At 40.8% G+C, this 25,482-nt stretch overlaps 1 protein-coding gene across 11 annotated transcripts in view; it reads right to left on the reverse strand.

The window, feature by feature from the left end:
• Positions 1 to 25,482, reverse strand: part of FLT1 (fms related receptor tyrosine kinase 1) — a 232,178-nt gene that overhangs the window by 49,778 nt on the left and 156,918 nt on the right. For 9 of the 11 annotated variants that reach the window (XM_053305539.1, XM_053305540.1, XM_053305538.1 and 6 more), the window contains 2 exons: positions 7,702 to 7,808; positions 5,427 to 5,562 (listed from right to left, as the gene is read on the reverse strand). In XM_053305539.1, coding sequence (XP_053161514.1) covers positions 5,427 to 5,562; positions 7,702 to 7,808 — 243 coding nt within the window. Of the gene's footprint in view, positions 1 to 5,426; positions 5,563 to 7,701; positions 7,809 to 16,933; positions 19,444 to 25,482 lie in introns of those variants that run through there. The other 2 variants (XM_053305543.1, XM_053305544.1) reach the window with 2 other exon arrangements.

Genomic DNA, 25,482 nt, shown 5'->3' on the forward strand with positions numbered 1-25,482 from the left:
CAAATGTTAATATACTCATGCCGGACTACTAAGTAGTTCACTTGTCACATCATTTAAAGTAACTACTAGGTATGCAAATTATTGCATAACTGCAGCAATGTACTAGATTTTTGTCATACTTCTTAATCCTATGCATGTTTAGTCAGAAGCAAATATCATAGAGTTCAGTGGGGGCATAGAAATCTAATAACTGAATGAATGAATGAATGAATGAATGAATAAATAAATAAATAAATAAATAAGGTGTATAGCACTGCAGCTGTGCATTGCAATCTTGTGCATGTCTAACTGGAATTTAGCCTCGCTGGGTACAATAGGGCTTACTTCCAAGTAAATCTACATAGGATTGCAGCCAATCAGAAGTGTACACTCTAGAACGTGAACCAGTAGGACTTATATCTGAGTAAACATTCTTTGTTGAACTGAAAAATCATACTAGCATCAGCCCCCCAAGAAGATCTCAAAATGAAACACTGCTTCCATTCACTTGCACCTTGAACACAGGTTATCTGTGTCATGTGAACGGAAGTCTGATGCAGAGCCCTCCTGGCTAAAGTGGCATTCATGGACTGGTTTCCCTTCATTGACCATATGATGGTTATGCAGTGTATTGATTGGGGCGGGGGGAAGGATGAGGTTTGACAGGACTGATGGAAGAGTTATTAAAGTGGGGAGGGAGCCACCTGATTAAAAGTGAGCACACATAGCATGGCAAAAACCAGATGTTCAACACATATTCCCATATACTGACTAGCACCCTTAACTTCAATAAAGTCAGCATGTATTTCCTTGCAATCTGAGGCTTCTTTCCAGATGGGGCAACTTCTCCCATATGATAAAATAGCAGATAGCTAACACTATGCTATAGTGCTAGCTATGTACATCTCTGTCTCCATCTCCACATTATAGAAATGGGTGGAGCTAGCCTTAGAGCAGGCAAGTAACCTTGCCAGCTGTCTGTGTTTGTGTGTTGTTGTTGTTGTTGTTGTTGTTGTTGTTGTTGTTGTTGTAATAAGAGGCATGTATTTAATGCTGCAGTGTGAGCATGCTGTTTTTGAACAAAAATGAAAGAATACAAAAGTGTAAGTGTGTGTATGTATGTGTGTGTAGATGTGATAATTTTGGAAGATCCCAGAACTTGGGGTGGAGAGATCTAGGGGAGAAGCTGCTCCTTCCAGGATCCTGAGCCCAAGTTCAGTGCTTTTAAAAAGTTACAGCTTTTATAAGTTAAAGCTTATACAATGGGAGTGCTTTCCGGGTCAACATCATCTGGCTTATTACCTAAACAACTTGCGTCCCAAGTACCTTAAGGACCGCTTGTTCTTCTTGAATCTACCCACCTGACTAGATCAGCCAGGAGGACTCTGCTCCATGTGCCAACAGCGATTGAAATTCATTTGACATGCACATAGAAAAGGGCCTTCTCAGTAATTGCCACTGGATAATTGCCCCTCACTCTCAGGAGAGCGCTGTATTACTCCCTTCCTCCCATCCTTTGTAAATGTCTGAAGACTGCCCTTTTTATTCAGGCGTTTTGGTCAGAGAATATCTTTTTAATCCATGGTTTTATTGCTCTTTGGTTTTTGTAATGTTTTGATGATTGATTATTATTGCTATTTTAAAAATTGTTATTCACTGCCTTGGGGTCCTAAGATGAAGGGTGATATACAAATGTAATGAATGAAATTGGTAGTGAGAACCTAAAAGCATTTCACTAATAAATGTGAATAAATGTATAGGGCCACATAAGGATTTTGACAAAAGCCCCGTGAAGATGTTCAGAACCTTGGACAAAAAATGGTGCACCTCCTGCCCTTTCTGCGGACCTCCATGTCTCCATCTACCAATTACTGTTGGGGATGGGGTCATAGTTCAGTGGTTGAGCATCTGCTTTGCATGCAGAAGGTCCCAGGTTCAATCCCTGGCATCCCTGGGTAGGGCTGGGAGAGACTCCTGCCTGAAACCCTTGAGAGCTGCTGCCACTCAGTGTCGACAATACTGAGCCAGATGGACCAATGGTCTGACACAGTGTGACAGCTTCCTATGTTCCTATGATCATAAGTACGTTATGTTTAGAGGCTTAGATGAATGCATCGGTCAGGAGCAGGATAGTTTTAGAAGTGTTAAAATTAATATAATTGATTGGCCATGATTCGTAGTTATGAATGATAATTTATTTGGCTTGATAAGAAAAATGGGGGAAAGAGAAGGTATGCATATTGCATACAGAGAAAAAAAGTGTGTGTGTGTGTGTGTGTGTGTGTATATATATATATATATTCCTCAAGAACATGTCACATTTGCAAGATAATAGCAATATGAGCTGCCAAGGTCAATGAGAGGTTAGATTGACTCCCTTGAAACTGGAAATTGTGCAGGAGATGATTTAACAAACATGCTGTCCCCAGCCAACTTTTCAGAATCTGGTTTTCATTCATGATCACAACATTCTTTCCTTGTTTATGCCATTTTTTCACATTAAATAGTACACAGCTCCCTCTCCAGATTTGTGCCTCTACTGTTCTTCTAAGCACAAGATGGAACGTAAGGAATTGAATTAACTAATTCCTGCAAGAAGTGAGGATTTCCATATAGCAAGAACCGGGATTGCCACTAAGTGTAGTCTCACTCAGCAGGGGAGAAAGCAGTCAGTCACAGTACCCTGGCTTTATATTTACAGCTGTACACTTAACACAGCCACTTCAGGATGTGTTCCTCTCATGATGACACGCCCTTATCCCCTGACTGAGGCATCAGAATGAAAGTCACTTGCATGTCAAGGACAGCATTTTGCATTTCAAGTATGCATGCCACCAATTCACAGAATTTTCAAGGGGCCCAGGAAAGATATAAAACACTGTACAATGCAACATTGCCTTGAAAACTGAGTCATTGCAATGGAATCTCATGCTCACTATCCAGACAAGCGTTCTACTTTACAAGTCTGAAGACTGGCTCAACACCTACACCCATTTTCAATGGGATAGTGGAAATGTAAGAGCAACTGACGTCATTCACACAAGCAAAAACTGTGTTCTAGTTGGGTTTGGGAGCTGTGTGCGCTCCCAATTTTTGGTTGAGTGGAAGCAGGGTAAGAGGAAAACCTGGGTAGAAATGATTGTATGGAAAAGTTACCCAGGTTTTCCTTCTACCTTGCTTGCACACAATCACTTCTACCCAGATTTTCTTCTTACTTTGCTTCCACACAACCGAAAACTGGGAGCACACACAGCTCTCAGACCTGGGTAGAACACAGGTTTTTGATAGTGTGAATGACCTCAAAGTATTGCAACACCTGAAGCATGGCCTCTCAAAAATGGCTTTATTAGTATTATTTCATGGCAAAGGAAACCTGGCATCTATTTATTTATTTATTTATTTATTTAGTTAGTTAGTTAGATTTATATGTCGCCCTACTCCCATAGGACTTAGCATGGCTTACAAGCAATAATATACACAACAACACAATTTCATAAAAATATATCTTACATAGCTTCATAAACCATACATTTCTGACATCACTCCCAGGCCTGCATCCACAAGGCAAGACATGATATCAGAACCGTTGATACCCATATGTCCTGAAGGCTCACAGATGTAGATTTGGCCAACCGCTTCCAGAATTCTTGGCACATTAGTCTCTGACTGGCAAGAGGACACAAATGAATATTCCCACATAATGCTCCAGTTTTATATACAGGAGTGACCAGTGAATACTTCTCCCTGGGCAAAAGTGGTTAACTTCCCAATTGGTCCAAAACCAGCACTATTTTATTCTGCTCTGCTCACAAAAGGGAGGAGCCTCGGCAGTCACTTTTTTCCTTGCATCTAGATTGTACATGATTTTGCAAAGGTCAGATAGCAACAATTGAATTGAGAGTTATTTTTAAAGCAAATCAGTTCAAGAATAAGAAGCTTGGTTAGTGGGGAAACTGTAACAATTAAGGGGCATAATCTTGAGACATTGGCAATCTTGATTTCTCATGAAAAAATAGTATCTTTTTATAGCTATACAGACTGAGCTGAGATCTAAGGGTCACTCCACACAGTTCCCAGAAACAATGAGAGAACCAGCCTTTCAACCAGTTAATCTGTTAATGAATGATTAAACATAAATATTGTATAACACCGATCGATGCCTCAATAAGCATGCTCTTCTGAGGATATTGAAGGAAGTGTGAGATGACTTATGGTTTAATAAACAAAAACTACCACATATGTTTTCATTTTCTATTACAACAGAACACTAGAGCCAAATGGCTTTAAAAAATAAATTCTTAAAGGGCATCATCCATCCCCTCCCATCCATGCAGACCTATATCTATACAGGAGAGGAGAGCTGGTCTTGTGGTAGCAAGCATGACTTGTCCCCATAGCTAAGCAGGGTCTGCCCTGGTTGCATATGAATGGGAAACTTGATCTGTGAGCACTGCAAGATATGACCCTCAGGGGATGAAGCCGCTCTGGGAAGAGCAGAAGGTTTCAAGTTCCCTCCCTGGCAGCATCTCCAAGATAGGGCTGAGAGAAATTCCTGCCTGCAACCTTGGAGAAGCCGCTGCCAGTCTGTGAAGATAATACTGAGCAAGATAGACCAATGGTCTGACTCAGTATATGGCAGTTTCCTATGTTCCTATATGTGTAGAAAGAGATCTCCATAGGGATTTATTGAGGCTTTCTCCTGCTTAGCAATATGTCAGTACCTTAGCGTGGGGCATGTTGTACACACAACTCATGGAAAATGTTTCCCCTTTCCTTTCTAGGTTTCCAGTGCACAAACTACTCATGTTCAGTCTGTATGCTGGGGTCTCTGAGAGGATCAGGTCTGTTGGTTCCCCCTATGGAAGGTATGGATGGGCATTCTCATCATCAAAATGGGAGGGCACATTGCAGAGTGTTTGGCACAACATGCTCTCAGCTAAGAACTGTTGGGCAGTTCGGTAAAGGACTTGAAGCCCTAGGATGATTCCTTCTGGCATACCCAGACTTCAGTTCATGCAGATCTGGGCATACAGAAGGAAATGGATCTTGCCCCATGAAGTGTGCCTTGAAATCTCAGCACAACCAATTAAAACTTGCCTCCATTGCTCATAATTTGTCCCCAATGAGCTGTAGTTTATCTGTTGTTGAAACCAATGAAACCAAGCAGCCCTAATGGCAACACTTCTCTTTTAAGGTTTGGAGCTGTAGCATAATAGGAAAGCAAGAAGGTCCCAGGTTCAATCCCTACCATCTCCAGGTAGGACTAGAAAAGACTCCTGCCTGAAACCTTGAAGAAGCCACTCCCAGTCATCACAGACAATACTGAACTAGATGGAACAAAGGTCTGACTCCATACAAGGCAGTTTCCTATTTATCATCATCACCACCATCACCACCACCACCACGTATTCCATGCAATTGTAGAATTATAAACATATCATTATTACCCAATTTAAGCCTTTCCCGGGCAAATTCCCATTTGCTGGCATCATAAGGAAGTCGTTCACATTGTTCATCTAAGGGGACTTCTTCGGGATCCATTATGATCGATAAATAATCTGTCTTTATGTCAGAAGAATAAGGCTAGAAAATAATTCAAAAATTCCCAAGTCACTGCAAAGCATAAGCAATAGTGGGCAGGTTCTCCTGGCTTTGGTCAGAAAGGTGGCAAGTTAATTAAATATGACTGCTGCACCTCTTGCCATATGGATGTACATTTCATGCTCCAAAGTACAATCTGTTAAAGATTCTTCATCTTAAGATTGTCATGCACTTTTTCATTAAGGCTGTATTTCCACCACCTTCACTCATATATATTGCAAGCTTGATTTCTTCAATTAAATCCATATGGAGACCTACTCCAGTAATGGCCATGTGATAGAGATTCTAGTCTGTACTAGTCAGGATTCTAGTCGGGAGTATTTTCAGAAAATGACTAACTACAGCCTCTAAAAATAGCTTCAGCAGACAATTGCAAGAGAGAATACTGACATATGCAACAGACGAGTTCAGCTGTTGATGCTTTTTGTTGGCCAAATGTGGTTTAAAAGTTGTGCAAGCTTAGATGTAATCTGCAAAGCATGCGTCAGTAACATTCTGTGTACACATTTTTCAAACATTCAAGAATCCATATGTCCCTGTAGGCTCTTGCCTACACAATCTTATTTCCCTGTAGTCATAATTTCTAACAAAAAATGTAGAATCATTGTAGTTAGAAGGATTAAAGCTGCAATCCCTTCATATTGAGCTGGGAATAACCCTCATTGAACAGAGGGATTTACTTCTGAGTAAATTAATGCAGAATCAGGCTGTACAACTGTGATTTGGGGAGAAGATGGTAGATTATTTTATACCCTATCAAGACATTCAAATAAAACCCACAAGGAGCATTTATGGAGCTAGGAATCGCCTTCAAGCCAAGGCATGTTACCTTTGGAAATTTACCCTCTTTTCAATAAAAATGCAGAACTATTTGGATTAAAATGCACTATGACCACAAAATATTTGCAGTGTATTTCAAAATGATTTGTGTGTGTGTGTAAAATTATCTTAGAATCGATTAAGAAAACCCACTTTTTCCACTGTCAAGTGACTTTTTACAGAAAAAGCCATATCAATCATGGATCCCATTTACAGTCCAAAATGCTGGGCCAAAGACATGCTGACAGGAAATAGATCAAGATACATGTGGGCATCCAACGTGAGGCTCTCCATTGGCCCACTCTTTGGTTAACATTCTACAATGGCAGACATTTTGTAACGTCATTCACCGTCATGGCAGGGCCTTCACTCCATTCCTGATGTTCAGTGGTGACAGGTGGTTACTCTCTCTATCTATCTATTGTTAAATTTATATTCCGCTTTCATTTAAACAATCCCAAGGCGGTTCCACCATGTAAGCCACTGCTGTGACAATTGGCAGACAGTTACACTTATTTCAAATCCTAAAGTAGCAACTGTGTTAGTCTGTTGCAGCAAAAGCTAGAAAGGGTATTGTGTATGCTGGCCTTGGGCCGAAATAAACCAATACATACATACATACAGAAAGGGTATTGTGACACCATAAAGACTTGTACATTTATTATGGCATGAGTTTTCATAGTAAGATCCCACTTTATTAACTGCATTAAGTGAGCTGCCTATTTCATTCATCTGATGAAGGAGGTTCTTGCCTGAGAAAGGTCATACTACAACAAATATGTTATCATTTACTATTCTTATTGCTTATTGTTTATATACGTTTTCCAACAACAGAAGTTCTCACAGTGACCAAGAAAATGAATGAGAAGGTGGTTCCCTGTTCCAAAGGGGCTCACAGTCTAAGCAGAAACATAAGGAGGACACCAGCTACAGGCACAGGAAGACACTATGCTGAGATGAATAGGGATCGCTGCTCTCCCCTTGCTAAATATAAGACACCCACCACTTTAAAAGGTGTCTCTTTGCCCAGTTAGTATTGGTTGGACTTTAAATTGCCACAAGGCACTTATTTTGTGGAGTAATTTGTAGTTAAAGGAGATGGCTAGTGGTATTTTAAGTTCACTTTACAGAGACATCCATGAGTTCAGCTTGTGCTATCCAAGACTCAAACAGACAGTTTGCTTTACACATGCCATGAATTAAGTTTGTAGCTAAGAGATATTACAATAGTGCATGTAAGCTAGGGTGAAGAACCAGGGGTGGGGGGCAGGAGAGGTTTAATATTAGAGTTTTTGTCCTTACCCTTTTTAGCTTGCGTATGAACAGGGTTAATAGAAGCCAGAAGAGTGTTGCTGCAACGCAGGTACATGTCAGTGTTATTACCTCCAAGTTTGAGCTCTCTGGGATTCCTGAAACAATTAAAAAAAACATTTTTATAGACAGCAAGCTTCTTTTAAAGTATGGCACTTAACACATACTGAAGGAAGATTACAGTACAGAGCAGCTTCATCTCAAAGGCTTTTCATTGAACCAGTCGGAATGGCATGATTGTTGGTACAGAAGTTATGACACTGTGATATAATGCACGTGTTGTTAACTCCTGCCAGAACTGTGTACATGAACAAACACACAGCACAGACCTAATTAGCAGCATTCATGTCTACTGTGGTGCATGGGCAAGTAAATTATACCACAAGTGACTAGGGCTATTTCATAGGGATGTGAAGAATGGTTCGTGGTCGGAACGTTCCAAACATGAACTGGATGTTTTGAGTGTTCCGAGCTCGGAACAGAATGCCCTTTAAATGAAGGATCTGTTCCGAGCTCAAAACAGAATGGCCCTATTTTGACTCAGAACACTAAAAACATTCTTAGCACCATTTTGATCTCCAAAATGGTGCTTTTCTGGCTCCTGTGCATGCGCAGCAGCCATTTTTGTGATCAGCACCACCATGCAAATGGCTGTCATGTGTGCACAGAGGCCAGAAGAGGGCCATTTTGGAGTCCTAAGTGGTGCTCAGATGTTCCAAGTTGGAACATTCTGGGGATTTTGCATTCCATTCCAAGCTCTGAATGGAATGCAAAAACTGTTCCATGAACATCCCTACTATTTAACCATATGTGTAACCAATGACCATTGATGTTACAACAACACCAGGGGCCCTTTAGATGTTACTTGTCATAGAGGGCTTACTGGGAAGGGCAGTTGTCAAAAATCATCCCCTCTTGATGCAGTTAGTTGGGAAGCACACTCTTATTATGATTCTCTTGTTGCACCAGCACTTCCTTCGTAGGCCCTGGTTCTTCTTCATGGGATCAGCATAGCCTTCCTGCTTTTCAGTGCCAATTTCACCATCAGAACCCACCAGCTGCATCATTTAAATGTAAATCCAGCCATGTGGGCGATCTTCACTGAGATGCCGCCAGCTATTAAATAACTGGGGCAGTCACATAACGGTTTCGCTTAGGGCCACTTCACACACAACTTTTTAAAGGTGTATATTAAAGTCATGTGATGTGAATAGGGACAACATAGCAGGGCAGAGAAATGTCACTGGGCCACGGGGTCACCAATGTGCCCCTTGCACCCCTGCTCCATTACCCCTCCCCCACTGCACTTCTCACTCAGTCCCCACTGCCCCCTTCCCCCACATCACCATGCCAACACAGAAGGCATGGCTAGCGTGAGGAATGCAGTAGCCCCTCTCCCTCGGCAGTTGGTGCAGCACTCTCTCTGCTGACTGGAAAAGGCAAGGGGCCACCATGCGTTTGGTCCCCACACTGGCCATACCGCTAGGTCGATGCAATGACTTGGGGAAAGGGGCGTGGCCAGTGAGCTTGGTGGCTTGTCCCCAGGCTTCTGGGATCCTTGCTACAACCCTGACTGAAGTTATTTTAAATTGTCCAAATATTGAGTGTAAATGCACTCCCCTTAAAATGGTAAAGTATGAATATGCCAAGCATCTGTCTGTAAGCATGTGTGCTACACAGCTAAACAAGGAAAGAAGATCTGATTGGCTGTGGCTCCCTGTTGGGTATATACTCCCTTCCTGGGGTAGTAGTATCCTGAAGACGGTCAAAAGCTACTCATGCCTTTGGGAGGTGATATAGAGAAGCTGCTCTGCTGTGTGTTGGGTTTTTCCCCCCTTTTGGTTGATCCTTCTAATTCTGGCTGCTGGGTTTTGTTTTGTTTTATTCTGGTACTGTTATGGTTGGAACTTCTATCATACTTTATGATGTTTTATTGTATTGTGAACTGCCTTGGGGTCTTCGGACAAAAGGTGACCAAAAAGTATAATAAATAAATTGGGGAGGAGGTACTTGATGGCAAGCTCGGGTTTGTTGTCATGGTAAAGTGAAATGACCCCAGTGTGGAATAGCTCCAGTCTAATAGTATAGTTCTCCTTTTTATGAGAAGGGACAAATGGCAAGGAAAGAGGGAGAGATAAATTTTGGCCAAATAACTATGAAGAGTCCATGACTGAACTAAGATTTGTATTTAGTGTCCCTATAACCAGGTCCAGTACCAAATCTCATGGAAGGATTCCAGAGATGAAAAGAGGTGCTTAATTTGAATGAATGCAGAAGCAACAGAGCCACAGAGGGGAAAAATAGTGTGAAGAACTGATATTCAGACTCATGTTTTCCTGTTATCATTCATAGCTCAGTTAAGATAGTGGAGTTGTTCAGAGGAAAACTCTGCCAGTCACCATAATCTTGCTATTCTTTCTGCTACAAGAAATTATCTCTCTCCCTTTTCTGCACAGACTAACTGCACACATACGATAATAAATTACTTCGTTCAGTTTTGGTACATGAGAAGATGCCGTGGCTAACTTGCCATTCAAATGGAATGATAAAACTCAAAGTGATTGTCACTGTGAACAGTTCTTCAGTAGAGTTGTGCATTTCATTATTCCGAACATTAACAATCAGATGCAGCTGGAATTATAGATCCATATATAGCCAGTCACATAAAAGAATATGCCTCTCACACCTGTTAGGGTATACATCTAATCCGCAATTGGTTATATTCTAACATCACTCAGGGCCCATTCACAGGTTCATTTCACTTTACCAAAAATAAAAATGGGCTAATTTTTACTAACAGAAATCTTACTAACTTTCATTTTTCAAAGGGTGAAATCCTCCATTTTGGCTTCAGGGTTTACAGAGCAGATACCCATATGGATGTGTTGTCTATCACTAGACAGCAGAAGCCTCCTTACTTCCCCCCACTTCCTGCCCAGATGTTGTTGTTTGACAGGCTGAGTGGCCTGTAGATGCCTTAAAGGAATTTCCTCATTCCTGTCAACTGCCCTGTGGGGTGTGAAGCAGAACTATATCTTTCTTCAGCCTAATTAATCGCTCAACACTTGTGAGTGCTTAGTTCAAATTTCCCTTCCTGATGCCAGCCTTTCTGATTGGCTGTTATAACCCTGGCATTTCATAGCATGTCAGATTCTAATTGGTCCAGTTCCCAACATGAGGTTGGCCATTCCTTCTCCTTATCAGATAACTTTTCTCTATAAAAGGCGGGACCCAGGAAATTCACGGGAGATTATTTTTCAGTTGCAATTGGATTACCATAGGATAGGTTTCCTGTTTTCTCATTGCTTCTTTGTTCTGGAGCTAACTTACTTAAGAACAATGCCAGTCAGCCTCATACTCTCCAATAAGACACTGAAACACTTTAAAATAGCTTGAAATATTCTCAGAACATAAATTTTGGGGACGCTACATAGTAGCATTTCTTTACCACGCTATATAAAAAGGCATTTCCCAAGATAACCTTGTATTTAAAAAATGTATTTGAAATATGTTTAATACATTTAAATCAGTCCTTAAAAACATTTTCTTCCTTTTAATTTTAAATGGCACATTATCTCCAATTTTAAAAAAACAAAAAAAAACCCTCATTTTTCTTTTCACTTAACAATGCTATGCTTTTTGGATTTGTACTCACTGAAACCTACTTGTATTACTGCTTTGTTATACTCAACATTACAGACATGCAGATAATTTGGGGGCTTTTATATGAGAACTGAGGCATCTGTGATGGCCTGGAAATGGTCAGGGTGGTGTAAGCAATAAACTGAAGAAGCTTTGTGAGGTATTTTTGTTGTTATTGTTCTGGGGAAATGGGCTGATTGTAAAGTGAGGGGATTTGGAAAAATTTCTGCCTTCCCCCTTTTGTAGAACAGAACGTTTTCCTGAGGAAGGACTGTAGTGCAATATGTCCCCAATGATCTTTGCAGGGGCCAGTGCTCTTTAACTTGTTCATAAATGATCTAGAAGTTGGGGTAAGCAGTGAAGTGACCAAATTTGCAGATGACACTAAACTATTCAGGGTAGTGAAATCCAGAACAGATTGTAAGGCACTCCAAAAAGTTCTCTCCAAACTGGGGGAGTGGGTGACCAAATGGGAAATGTGGTTCAGTGTCAGCAAGTGTAAAGTGATGCATATTGGGGCACAAAAACCCAACTTCACATTTATGCTGATGGGATCTGAGCTGTCAGTGACTGACCATGAGAGAGATCTTGGGGTTGTGGTGGACAGCTCGTTGAAAGTGTTGACTCAGTGTGTGGTAGCTGTGAAAAAGGCAAAATCCATTCTATTGATTATTAGGAAGGGGATTTAAAATAAAAATGCTAGTGTTATAACACCCTTATACAAATCTATGGTGTGGCCAGATTTGGAGTACTGTGTTCAGTTGTGGTCACCATATCTTAAGAAGGGCATTGAAAAACTGGAAAAAGTTAAGAAGAGGGCAACCAAGGTGATCAGGGGTCTGGAGCAGCTTCTTTATGAAGCAAGGCTACAGCATCTGGGGCTCTTTAGTTTGGAAAAGAGGCAACTATGGGAAGACAAGATAGAAGTGTATAAAATTATGCATGGAATAGAGAGCGTGGACAAGGATAAATGTTTCTTCCTCTCTCACAGCACTAGAACTAGGGGTCATCCCATGAAACTGAAGGTCGGGAAATTTAGGACTGACAAAAGGAAGTAATACTTCACACAGCATATAATTAATTTATGGAATTCTCTGCCATGGGATGTGATGACGGCCATTAGCTTGGGTGGCTTTAAAAGGGGCATAGACAAAGTCATGGAGGGCAGGTCTATCAATGGCTACTAGTCTGGTGGCTATAGACCACCTCCAGCCTCAGAGACAAGATGCCACTACATACCAGTTGAAGGGGAGTAACGGCAGGAGAAGGGGCAAGCCTTCATCCCCTATCTGTGCGCTTCTTGGAGGCATATGGTGGGGTACTGTGTGAAACAGGATGCTGGACTGGATAGGCCTTGAGCCTGATCTAGCAGGGCTGTTCTTATTCTACCCCAGCTTTGCACCCCTCTGGTGGCTGTTGCTGGTGTCTACCTTGTGTTTCTTTTTAGACTGCAAGCCCTTTGGGGGACAGGGATCCATTTTATTGTCATTATTCTTTTTCTATGTAAACTGCTTTGAGAACTGCTAATTGAAAAGCAATATACAAATGAAAGTAACAGCAGAGCACGTGCTTTGCATATTAAAGGTCCCAGGTTCAATTTCTTGCATCTCCAGAAAGGACTAGAAAATATTTCCTGCCTAAACCCTAGAGAGCTGCAGTCAGTCTGGGTAGATAATACTGACTTAGATGGACCAAGCGTCTGACTCAGTTTAAGGCAGCTTCATATGTCCCTACACCTTGCATCAAGGAATTAGTTCCAGCGTTTCCTTGGGAGCATGGACGCGCCAGGAAGACATCTCCATGCTTCAGAGACCTTTTCTAGCTGCACAGTGTTGGGCATGTAGGAGGGTGAGTGGGGGAGTGAATACTATATTTTATGCCTTTGGAAGTGCTTTGCATCACCCCAAAATATTGTTGCTAGCACTGCTTTTCAGCCGGCTCCCAGAAGCCTCTCTGCCTGTGTTTGAGACTGCAGATATATGGGTCTCACTTTTGACCTGCCCACAGCATCATGAGCTCTCGGTTGGCATATTGGGGAACAATCACTCAGTAGGTAGTGGGACAGTTACTCCTAGATTTAGCAGCTGCAAAAGAACCAAATTAAAAGGGAGCTCGTCTCGCGCCTTCCCCATCCTGGGATATCTGAGTAGACTCCCAAAGTTAAATTACAACAGTTAACTCTGCATTCAAGCTCTCTCTGCATGATTGACCCTCCTTTGGTTTACCTCCCCTCCATAGATGCCTCAAATGAGCTAAAAGCCAATTATCTCAGCAAGGAAGTCAGATAAGACTCCGTGAATGCTCACTCCCTCTTTTCAAAAGAAGGCTGGAGGGAGCGATAGGAACTTGGAAATGTACCCATTAAAATGTTGATTAGTTTTGTAGGTGTTTCCATTCCAAAGAGTTCCCATGTCTGTATGTTCAACCACTCCATTTACATCTTCCTATTCACTCAGTGTGTTGTAGTGCAGCACAGCAGACAAAACAATGGGATCTTTTGAGATTCCCCGGAACTTCCCTAGTCAAGAAAGAAAGTCAATTGGGATGTTGCCCTCAGACATGTTCTTGGGTATATCAAATCCCAGTTCCATGATCCAGTGTGCTCCTTTGCAACCCACACAAACCTTAGAGTCACCAGTGGTTTGGGCGATTTACTGCTCACACACCATTACACTGGACTGTGTCCAGCTTTTCATGCCAATTTCCAGATCGGTCCCCTGGCCTAACCCAATCTTCTCAGTCTTCCTTGCCAACATAGGAAGCTGGTTCCATGGAGAAGGTACCCTCGTAGATTTGCCTCTGTCACCTAACCCCTCTGGCTTCTCACCCCTGCTTTCAACTGAGCTGTCCCTGAGGAACGAGGTCCTTCAGTTGTTCAAGAAGCCTCAAGGTCTCTGAGCCAGTAGAAGCTCAGGTAGTATGAATGTTTGCTCCTCTCTGGGCCCATCTCTATCCCTGCTCCTTTTTCTTAAATCCAGCCACCTCCTTCTCTAAGCCTTTTTCTCTAGTCTGCCTGGGAATTCATACAGTTAGGACTTTAATTGTATGAATTAAAGACCCCTGATAAATGGGCAAAGAGGCACATCTTTAACGTGGTGATTCTCTTTATTTAGCAGGGGGAGAGTAACTGGCCCTATTCAGCCCCAGCACAGTACCTCCAGTGACTGTTGCTGGTGTCTATCATATGTTTCTTTTTAGATTGTGAGCCCTTGGGGACAGGGATCCATATTATTTATTTATTATTTATCTATGTAAACCGCTTTGGAAACCTTTGTTGAAAAGCGTTATATAAATCTTTGTTGTTTTTGTTGTTGAAGCTAAAACACCCATTTGCAGTTGAACATATCTTTAATAGGATTGCTTTAATCATACATTTCTTTCCACTGTACTCCTCCCTTCAATAAATAAAACAGGAGGGTACAAGAAGAATTCTGGCAAATATCCAAAAAATGTATTTGACTATATGGCGCTCCTATCTTTTAGAAGATGTATGGCGATATAAACATCCCTTGGAGAAGGGCTATACCATTTTTCCCCTGACACCAAACATATTCGAGGATTGATATGTGTTTAACTTCAAAATCTGCATTATCAAGGCTGATTGAAGTGGAGGTTGCACCGTTAACATACGCAGATCACAATCTGATGATGATGATGATTTATTTGATTTCTATACTGCCCTTCCAAAAATGGATCAGGGAGGTTTAATAGGGAACCTATCGTTCCAAGAAGATGGAGATTGAATAATCTTCTGTTACTATTGAATGAGTTGAATAGATTAGAAATGGCTCATAAGGCGAATCCCTCAACAGATATATGGCAAAGCATAAAGGAGCTCCATAAACAAATGGATCTCATAGAGACAAAAGAGACATACAGGAATATAACTTTTGCAAGACAAAAATATTTTGAGAAAGGTAATAAGCCCGATAAATTATTGGCGTACCAATTGAGAAAAGAGCAGGAGAAGAGAACTATCACTTCAATATGGAATGGGGAGGAATTCATCTCAAATACAGATAAGATGATAGACCAGTTTACAGAATACTATACCATATTATACAGAAAGCAAACCCTGGATCCTGAGAAGGTCTCACAGTATTTAGAGGATTTACACATATCAAGAGTTCATCGATTGGCAGAAAGAGCTGCTGAATAAACCAATTTCAGAGGAAGAAACAAAAGAGGTAATACAGCGGCTGAGGCCTAATGCGACACCAGGCCCAGGTGGATTTTCAGCAGTCTGTTACAAGTCTTTTCAAGAAATATTAATCAGCCCATTGACCCAAGTGATGAATGAAATAATACATTGTCATACACTGCCCTCTTCTTGGCAAGAAGCATTCATCTCTCTTATTTACAAGGCAGGAAAGGATCCAACTAGACCAGAATCGTTTAGACCAATTTCTCTGCTGAATGTTACAAATTTTTTGCGGCGATTTTGGCAGGAAGGCTGAAAGGCTTTTTAATTGGTATAATACATCCGGATCAGACAGGATATGTACTGAAGAGATACATGAAAGAATCTGAGATATATATATTGAATGCAATAGATAATATTTCAAAGAATAAGAGTAAAGCAGCGATGATTTTCTTGGACGCGGAGAAAGCTTTTGACAATCTTGATTTGTCCTTCTTTTTTAAACTATTAGGAAAAAATGAACTGTGGTCCTAATTTTCTCTCATGGATTCAAAACATTTACCAGGAACAATCAGCAAAGATAATAGTGAACGGGACGATATCCAAAAAATGCACTATTACAAAGGGCACTAGACAAGGGTGTGTCCTTTCACCATTGCTGTTTATCCTAGCTCTTGAACCATTGGCGAAGAGGATATAGCAGGAACAAAAAGTCTCTGGAATTAAAATGACGGATCAAGAACATAAAATAAGATTGTATGCAGAAGATGTAGTTTTTACAATTACTCAACCAAAGCACTCTTTGGACTCAATAATGGAGCATATAAATCATTATGGCATGGTTTCAGGATATAAGATTAATAAAAACAAAATGCAGATCCTTACATGGAAACTGTGAGACACAGAACTTTTATATTTGAAAGACAAGACTGGATTTCAACTGACAAAAAAACCAATTAAATATTTAGGGATTAATTTAACAGTGAATAATAAAGGTTCAAGAAAAATTATTCACCGTCATAGAGCCTTATTATGGCAGATCCAACCAGGTGAAAAAAAATTAAATCTTTCTTGGCTGGGAAGGATAGCCGCGGTTAAAATGAACATTTTTTCAAAGATGAACTTTCTATTTCAAATTATCCCTGTTAAAATTGAGGAAAAAACATTGAAAATGTGGCAGAGGAATATAAATTCGTTTATCTGGACCAATAAAAAACCAAGAATTAAGTTCAGGGTCATGCAAAATGCAAAAGATCAGAGAGGATTGGCTGTTTTCAATCTGAAATTATATCATCACACAAGTTGCTTGACATGAATTTCAGACTGGATCAAAGAACCATATGGTTCAATGAGGACTATGGAAGGGTTTGACCTTCCAGAAGGGTTACACAAGTATTTATGGACTAACATAAAAAGGAAAGATCATGACATAAAATCCCATACAATTAGAAGTAGTTTATTACATGTTAGGGACAAATATAAGAACAGGATAAGTCTGGAATTATCACCTTTGGCATCTATCACACACATTTCTTTTCATGGAGAGGAAAACTCTAGATATTTTGCCTACTGGAGAGAGAAGGCATACAATCTGCAAAGTTTAACTACAGGAAAAACAAAAATGAAATCCATCCAAACTCTTGCTTCAGAGTGGTCCAATGAGCCCTCATGGTTTCAATATCTACAAATTAGTAATATAGTGCAGAAAGAAACACAGAGACAAGGTCGCAAACTTAGAGACTTAACACAATTCGAAGTATTAACTACTAAAAATACTGATCATTTACTGGGATTGATATATAAATTGCTATTGAAATATTATTCAGAAACAGAACAGGTAAGAGACTGTCTGATCAAGAGGATACAAAATTTAAGCAGAACAATTCATATGCAACAATGGGAATACCAATGGAAGGTGAATATTAAATTTACAGCAAATAGCATTTTAAGGGGAAATTGATACAAAATATATTTTAGATGGTTTATTACTCCCACAATGATTGCAAAGATGGATAGTAACCACTCTGAAGATTGCTGGAAGTGTAAGAGACATGAGGGGACATTTTATCATATGTGGTAGACATGTAGCAAAGCACAACAATTTTGGGGGGAAATTCACTGTATGATGCAAGAAATTTTAAACATTTTCCTTACTCTCCAGAGGGTTTTTTGTTGTTGTTGTTAAACATGACTAAATCCTATATTCCTACTAAGTATTCAGAGCTGTCTTTGTATATAATTGCAGCAGCTAGGATCTTATACGCAGCTAAATTGAGACAACAAATAATCCCAACGGTAGATGAGTGGTTATTAAAATTATGGGAATATGCCTCTATGGCTAAGGTTACTGCTTACTTATGGAATACTTCAGATGAAACATTTATTTCTACTTGGGAGCCTTTCATAATTTACAATTTAGCACAGGGTCAACACCCTCATCCAAGATTTGGCTTTTCTTTCTAGAATATATGGCTATTTCTGTGTTGGTTTGTTGTTGTTTTTCCCCCCTCTCTCCTTTTTTCTAACAATTCTTGGCAAGGGTGTATTTATGTGGGTGAGTGGTTTTTTTTGGAAGGTGGAGAACAGAGGGCTGCTGGACCTCCCGATTGATGTGTGTAATTATGAGATGTGTAAGAACTGCTAATTGTAAAATTACTTTTATCTTCCTTTTCTATGTTTCTTTTTGTTATTTTGTTGAAAAACAATAAAAAGATTTTTTAAAAAGAAAAAGAAAGAAAGCCTACCTATCCAGGTCAGTCCTTAAAGCCCCCCAGTACTGGTGGCAGTGGTGGCATTAGTTGGTCAAGAGATTTGAACTGCTGCTATGTCTGGCACTCCCATCAACAAACTGAAACATCCCCAGATGGGCTCTAGGAGCCTGTTCCATTGGCTGGAGAAGAGGCGTGGAGGAGAAGGAGCTGCCTCCTCCACTGATTGGAGTGATGACAGCTCCACTTCTTCCTATTCTCTGTCTCTCTTGGGGAATCAGGACAGAATATGGTAGTGGCTCCTACTCTCCAAGGGTGGGAGGGAAAGGAGCTGCCACCATGGAAGATTCCACCACATTTGCCTATGGGGAGGATGAAATGAGCTGTTGCCCACTCTTGCCCGCTGCCAGCATGCTTGGGGAATGTGGGGGCCCAACCAGTCATTGAGGGGCAGGTGGGGCCCCAATGTGTCATAGAAGACTCAGTGCAGAGTTTTGTCCCAGGGCCCCCAGCAATGATCAATGCAGTTTTCATCAGAAAAAGGTTGATTCTTCTCTTCATAGCAAAGGCAATTTAATCATAGAGCCTACAAGGTCACAACCTGAAAAAGCCTTCAGAAAACCTGATACAAATCAATGTTAAAAATACATTGGGGGGCACACTGAGCAGCCTGAGCAGCGGAAACAACACAAAAATTCTAAATCTGGAAAACATTAGATTTTAATGAGCATTCTTCAGAGAAGGGTTGTCATCGAAATAGTCTTTTTGTGCAATTTCTGTGATAGTCATAAAATACTTTTAAGGCAAAATACATTTTTAGCTCTTGTGATTGTGTCCCAATAATACATGTGACCTGTTGTTGTTGTTTTTAAAAAATACTCATTCTATGTCTCTTACTCTGATCTTCTGGAAATGTAGTTTCAACATCGAGTGAGACAGCAAGGGGAAAATAGTTCAGAACACAATTTTGCAGGCATCCTGTTGCTATCCAGGCGTCCGACAATTTCTCAGATGCATTTTTGGCAAACGAAAGAGGCAAAATTAATGTATTTCTTGTGGGGTCCTTGGCTAGCCCAGAAATCTGTGATGGCTGTTTACCATTGTTCACATTCAGAATTTCTTTCTGCAGCTCCACTCCTGACCAAGTCTGCAAGGCAGGATTTGCATAGTGATAACTGGGTTCCTGTTTGTTGCCAGATATTGAAATGAAGTCCCATTTCTTCCCTCCTGGAGGGTGGGAAACTAATAAAAATAAATACTCAAATAAATACTTTGTAAACAAAGTAAAAGCCAGTATGAAGTCCTAGTTATAAGGGCAGATGAAGCTGTCTCATACCGAGCCAGACCATTGCACTCTTTGGGACAGTGTTGCCTGCTCCGGCAATAGCTTTCCAGGGCCTGGGATCCTTTTATGGAGCAGGGGTGGCTTGGGGTTTGGGACTTTTTGCTTGCCAAGCACGTGCTTTGTCATTGAGCGACGACCCCTCCTCACCACCATAATAACAGAACTCACTCTTAGAGAAGGAGGAAGGAAATCAGAACTTCATACAAACGCAAGGCACATTTCATAAGCATACAGTCCTCCTATTTGAGGTGTTGCTAGAAAGCATTAGAAGAACAAACCTTGCTGGGGGAAATCATCTGCAAAATGAAACAAGTTGTAGTAAGAACTAATCTGCCTACTTCCCTTTCACTGTCCCTAAATTTGGTCCAAATTGGTTAGGCAGTTCACAAGTAAGCTCACTTATGCCTCAAACGTTCCTGCATCTGCCATCTTGAATTGGGGTGGATGACATCATAACAAACTATGCATTTGATGTGTCTCTATGTGTTCCTATAACTGTACCAAATTTTGTCCAGATTGGTTCCCACTTGCACTTCAAATGTTCACGTGTCCTACATCTTGAATCAGCGTGGATGACATCATTACAAACTATACCTTGAGCCATTCCTATGTGTCCCTATAGCCATAGCAAATTTGATTCAAATCAGTTTGGCGGTTCACAAGTTAACCCATTTGTACTTGAAATGTTCATGCATCCGCCATCTTGAATTGGGGTGGGGTAGATTTCATTTTTTCAGTTCAGTTCAGTTTATTTATGGTTGCTGACCAGAGAAATATATACATACAGCTCAGACAGTAACAATAGATAATCCAGCTATTCGTAGACCTTATGGAGTACAGCTATACAGATACACTCTTTGAATTCTAATGGCAATGAGTCAGAACTTAGCAACTGCATAAGTAATTCTGTCATCACTATCAGATAAAAGATAGCTAACATAGAACTCATCCAGGCAGACAGGGTAATAGTGCTAGGAGGGGTACTATTAGTTCATAGCAAGTGTCCCTGCAAACTACAGTTTAGTAGCACATGCGATAGTGTCTCAAAGGCATCTGATTTGAAAGGACAAAACCAATCTGTGTAAGGAACTTTTTTGATCCAAAGGTACTTTTTGAACACAGCAGAAGGTAAAACATCAAAGCGTGCTAGCATGAAGGTTCTACAGTATTTTGCTACTGTAAGCCTATCTAAGTAATTAGCAGGTTTCATATTCAATAGTTGATTACCCACCATTAATCTCCTTGATATAAAATTCTATCAGAGTGTCACATTACGTCACAAATTCTTTGGGAGAGTGCCAGGCTAGCTTGATCAAGATTCATAGCTAACAATGACTGTGGAGCAAACCCATAGGAAAATAATTTCCTTTTAAGTTCTGTTTCCCAGTTGGAAGTGAACTTATCTGCTATCTACATGAGCGGTAACAATCCAGTGGGATTAAGGTTTATTTTGAGCCAAAATTTAAATATTAAAAGTCAGATTTTAGACTCAACATTTATCAGACCTGCTTCCACTCTCAGAGCTGCATTAGAAATGCCTCGTGGTACTTGAAATAGCTTTCTAAGAAATTTAGATTGGACAGCTTCAGCAGCTTGAATGTTAGGATAAAGGCCGAGCTGTGCTCCATAGAGCAAATGAGCTAACACCTTAGACTTGAAAAGTCTCATGGCTGCTGAGGAAAAAAGTCCGCCTCTAGAGTAGAAGAATGCCAGTATTGCCTATGATGACCTTTGAGCATTTGGAATGACATATATTCCACCACCATCATATTCTTGATGGATTCAACAACTAACGGTGGAATGAAATACAATACCTAAGTACTTCTAACAACTGACCTGCTCAAGCCTATGTCTGTCAATAGACCAACAGAAGAGTTTGGGGCACTTAGTAAACTTCATGATCTGGGTTTTAGAGTAATTGATCTGCAGAGCATGATCATTACAGTAAGAAGCGAGGGAATTAAGCGCTCTTCTCAGGCCAATAGGAGTCTGTGATAGTATTACAGCGTCATCTGCATACAAAAGCACTGCTACAGGTTTAGAGGCTAATACTGGGGAATGAAAGTGTGAATTAGTCAGAGAGGCAACCATAGAGTTTATATAAAAATTAAATAATAGCGGAGCCAGAATGCATCCTTGCTTCACGCCTTTGTTTGATGGAATGTCTTTAGAGACATAACATTCCATATTGCACCTCTTTCAAACAGGTGTTCTGATGCAATTTATATATTAAAAGAAGTAAGAAACAATCAATAGTGGATGTTTGAAGTTTAGACCACAGCTTCTCCCTAGATACTGAATCAAATGCAGATTTAAGGTCAGCAGACACAGCATAAAGGGCGCTATCAGATGCTGTAGAATCAAGGCTTGAGACAGTGGTGAATAACCAGGCCTGAAATCAGCCTGTTCTGGTGCTAGAATATTTTCAGAGTCTCTCCAATCTAGCAACCTTCGTATAAATGCCTAGCATAGACCTTACCTATTATGCTCAAAAGGCTTATCGGTCGATAATTGGTGGGAAGATCTCTTTTCCGTTTTCTGTAAATGGGGACAAATGATAGCAGTCCCTCAGTCCTTTGGGATAGATGCCAATCGATCAATAAAAGTGAAAAGTGAGGCCAAAACAGGGGCTCATCATTTGATATTATTTTTAATAAATTCTGGGAGAATATGATCGTAGCCTGGGGCCTTTCTCAGCTTGATTTCATTTCCCCCTACTACTACTACAAATATTTATATATTGATCTTCAATCAAAGTTCTCAAAGTGTTTTACATAGAAAAATACATAAATAAGATGGTTGCCTGTCCCCAAAGGGCCTTTCCCCCCCCCCCCACCTCAACTTGATTTTTTTCCTCTCTTTTCAGTTTGTCTTTTTCTCAAATTTAGTTCCCATTCCACTTTTAAACTGAGAGTGATTATACATTGGTTTAGATTTTCCATTTAAAGATAACACCAGAAGTGCCATCATAGAGCACCATGCAAAAAATATGGGTTGAAAGTTTGAGTCAAGATCACAGATGCTTGCTCTCAGCCAGACAAGGCACAGTGTGTGTGACCAGGACCACACTGAAAACCCCCCACACAGTAGCACAGACTGGAATTTGCCTCCTATTTGTCTCCTTGCTTGGCATCTTGAGCACTGGGAGGATGAGGTAAGTAACTAAATATGTCAGATTTATTTATTTGATTTATTTAGATGCAGATTTGCAGTGCATCTGCATCAAAAGAGTGATAAGAAGGCTCAGTCACCCTTATCCATCCTGAGCAAAGGTGCTAGGGTTGCACTGACATGCACATGGCCATGAACATACAAGTGGCTCTGTGGGTTGCCTGCACATAACAATCACTTATATGAACAGGCAACTCATGTGGGTCACTCTGTTTGCACCTAGGTACAGACCACTGGTCCACCTAGTTCAGGGTTGTCTACACTGACTGGCAGCAACTCTCCAAGGTTTCAAGCAAGAGTCTCTCCCAGCCCTACCTAGAGATGCCAGGGAGTTAACCTGGGACTTTCTTCATGCAAGCACATGCTCTACCACTGAGCTATGGCCCCAATATCTTACAGTGCCCACATGCAGTCTCCCATCCAAATGCAAACCAAGGCAGATTATGATTAGCAAAGGGGACAATTCATGTTTGCAACTACAAGACCAGCTCTCCTCTCCGGCTCACCTATGCAGCAGCATGTAGCAATGGCCTACACATAAGAAAGGTATCTCTCTGGATCGACAGTCCCTCATATTTCCAAGAGTATCTTGCTCTGTCTTGTGCACATATATTTATCCTTATTCACTCAAATCAGAATAAGAGGCCTTGCTCCATGGTCCTTCTTTCTTCGATGTGTAATGGCTTGAGAGACATAGAAATACCGGTTCTGTAGTGGCACCAGGGACATGGTTTTGAGGTTGTTGGGTTTTTTCAGGTTTATATGTATATTTTTAATCCTATGTTTAAATCCCTTTGAGAACTTATTTCAGAGTAAAAACAACTCATACACATATAAAATAAATTCAAAAATATGTAATAATATGGTCCAGCCATTTCATATCTGCCAATCCTCTACCCTAGGATGGTCACTAGATGGGGGTGCTAGTTACTGAAAGAGTTCAGCTGAATTCTTTTCTTCATTCATCCCTTTTGATACAAAAATAGCAGCTTGTTCTATCGGCAGAGACTAAATAATTTTTTTTTAAGGAAATAAAGAGAGCAGACAGTTTCCTTCCTTGCTTGAGTTGCAAATTGTTTTTCAAATCAATTCACCGGTGTAATATCACAGTAGCCACTAAGATTTCTCCTGTGTGAAGACTGCAGGCACTGATTTCACAGGCAAATAGACAAAGTATTAGCCTATGTGGATGTTTATGTGACCTGGCTAGTTCCCATGTGCAGTGTTACACACTCCAGGCACTACCATTTCCTTTGAATTAGGAAACACTTACAACATCTTGGTGATACTTGTTTTATATGAAAATATACAAGAAGTCCTGCTAACTTAGGCAGAGGTACCTTTTAAAGTAGCGGAGCAGGGAAATGCTTGACTAACAAGCAGAAGGTTGCCAGTTTGAATCCCTGCTGCTATGTTTCCCAGACTATGGGAAACACCTGTGTCGGGCAGAAGCATCATCTCAAAGGCATCATCTCATACTGCACGGGAGGTAGCAATGGTAAACCCCTCCTGTATTCTACCCAAAGAAAACTCTGTTTTGTTTTCTGGGCACCAGGAGTTGAAATCGACTTAATGGCACACTTTCCCTTACCTTTTAAAGTGGTGACTTCCTTATATTCAGCAGAGGGAGAGCAACTGTCCCAGCACAGCATCCCTCCAGGGGGTGTTGCTGGTGTCTACTTTGTGTTTCTTTTGTGAACCATACTATTACTGTTATTGTTGTTGGTGGTGGTGGTGCTGCTGCTGCTGTTAGACTTGTTTCTATGTAAACCACTTTGACAACTTTTTTAAAATTGAAAAGTGGTATATAAATGATAACAATATGAGTGGAGGCAAAGAGGAATTCCAACGTCAGAAGATCTGCTACCCACATTAGATCCCCAAAGAGAGATCCTCTACCCCATGCTGCTTCCATTTCAGACAACATCTCTTTACCCCTGCTTCAGAACACTGCCAACCTGTTTTTTTCTTACACGTACTGACTCTCAGAAATGTTTGCTTCAGACCCTACCCCTGCAGGTGAATTGCCCATTCAGTGAAGCATCCATAGCCATTAAAGGAATATTAAGGTCCTTCTCCCAAATCTGAAACTCCCATCTGGAGTAGTCACTGAAGGCACATCCACAGATAGACCAATTTACAGTGATCAGCAAATTTGCAACAGATGTAAAACATAATTCTCCTGAATTGGCTCTCCTTTCTTTCTCTTAGTCTTTGCTTCCTTCTTTTTTCACTCTATACCTTTGGGAATCTTGCTTCACTGCCTCATCTGCAACCTTATCTCAGCTGCCGCCTTCTCTCTTCCCTTCAGTTCTAATCACTGTACCCCAGCATTGTAGTCATGCCAATAGGTTGGTCACCAAGTGATGGGAGTGTAAACAGAAATGTGACCTAGAGTTAGTCCAGTCTCTGCATAGAAACTGGAACTTCCTTTTTGCTTGCCCTGTGGTTTGGATAATAAACCCCAGCTTCTTCACTGTTAACTGTGCTTCTAACCAGCTGCTTCCAATAACTCTCTATTGTCTACTGTCTATTTGTATGCCTTTGATTCCAGTCAAATGGTCCTTGCCCCTTCCCTTAGTTTGAGATATGTTGGTTGCTAAGCATGCAAATAGATCTAAGATGAAGGTGGGAGTTGTGAATGTCACAGATGGTGGGATTTTGCCATGGACATTCTCTGAGCCCATTCTCACGACTAGAGAAAGGGCTCAAAGGGGGCAAGGGGAGGAAGCCTCAAAATGTAGCCAGGAGGCTTGCGGCCCCCG

Source organism: Hemicordylus capensis, chromosome 3 (genome assembly GCF_027244095.1).
Source record: "Hemicordylus capensis ecotype Gifberg chromosome 3, rHemCap1.1.pri, whole genome shotgun sequence".
In the NCBI taxonomy this organism is placed as follows: Eukaryota; Metazoa; Chordata; class Lepidosauria; order Squamata; family Cordylidae; genus Hemicordylus; species Hemicordylus capensis.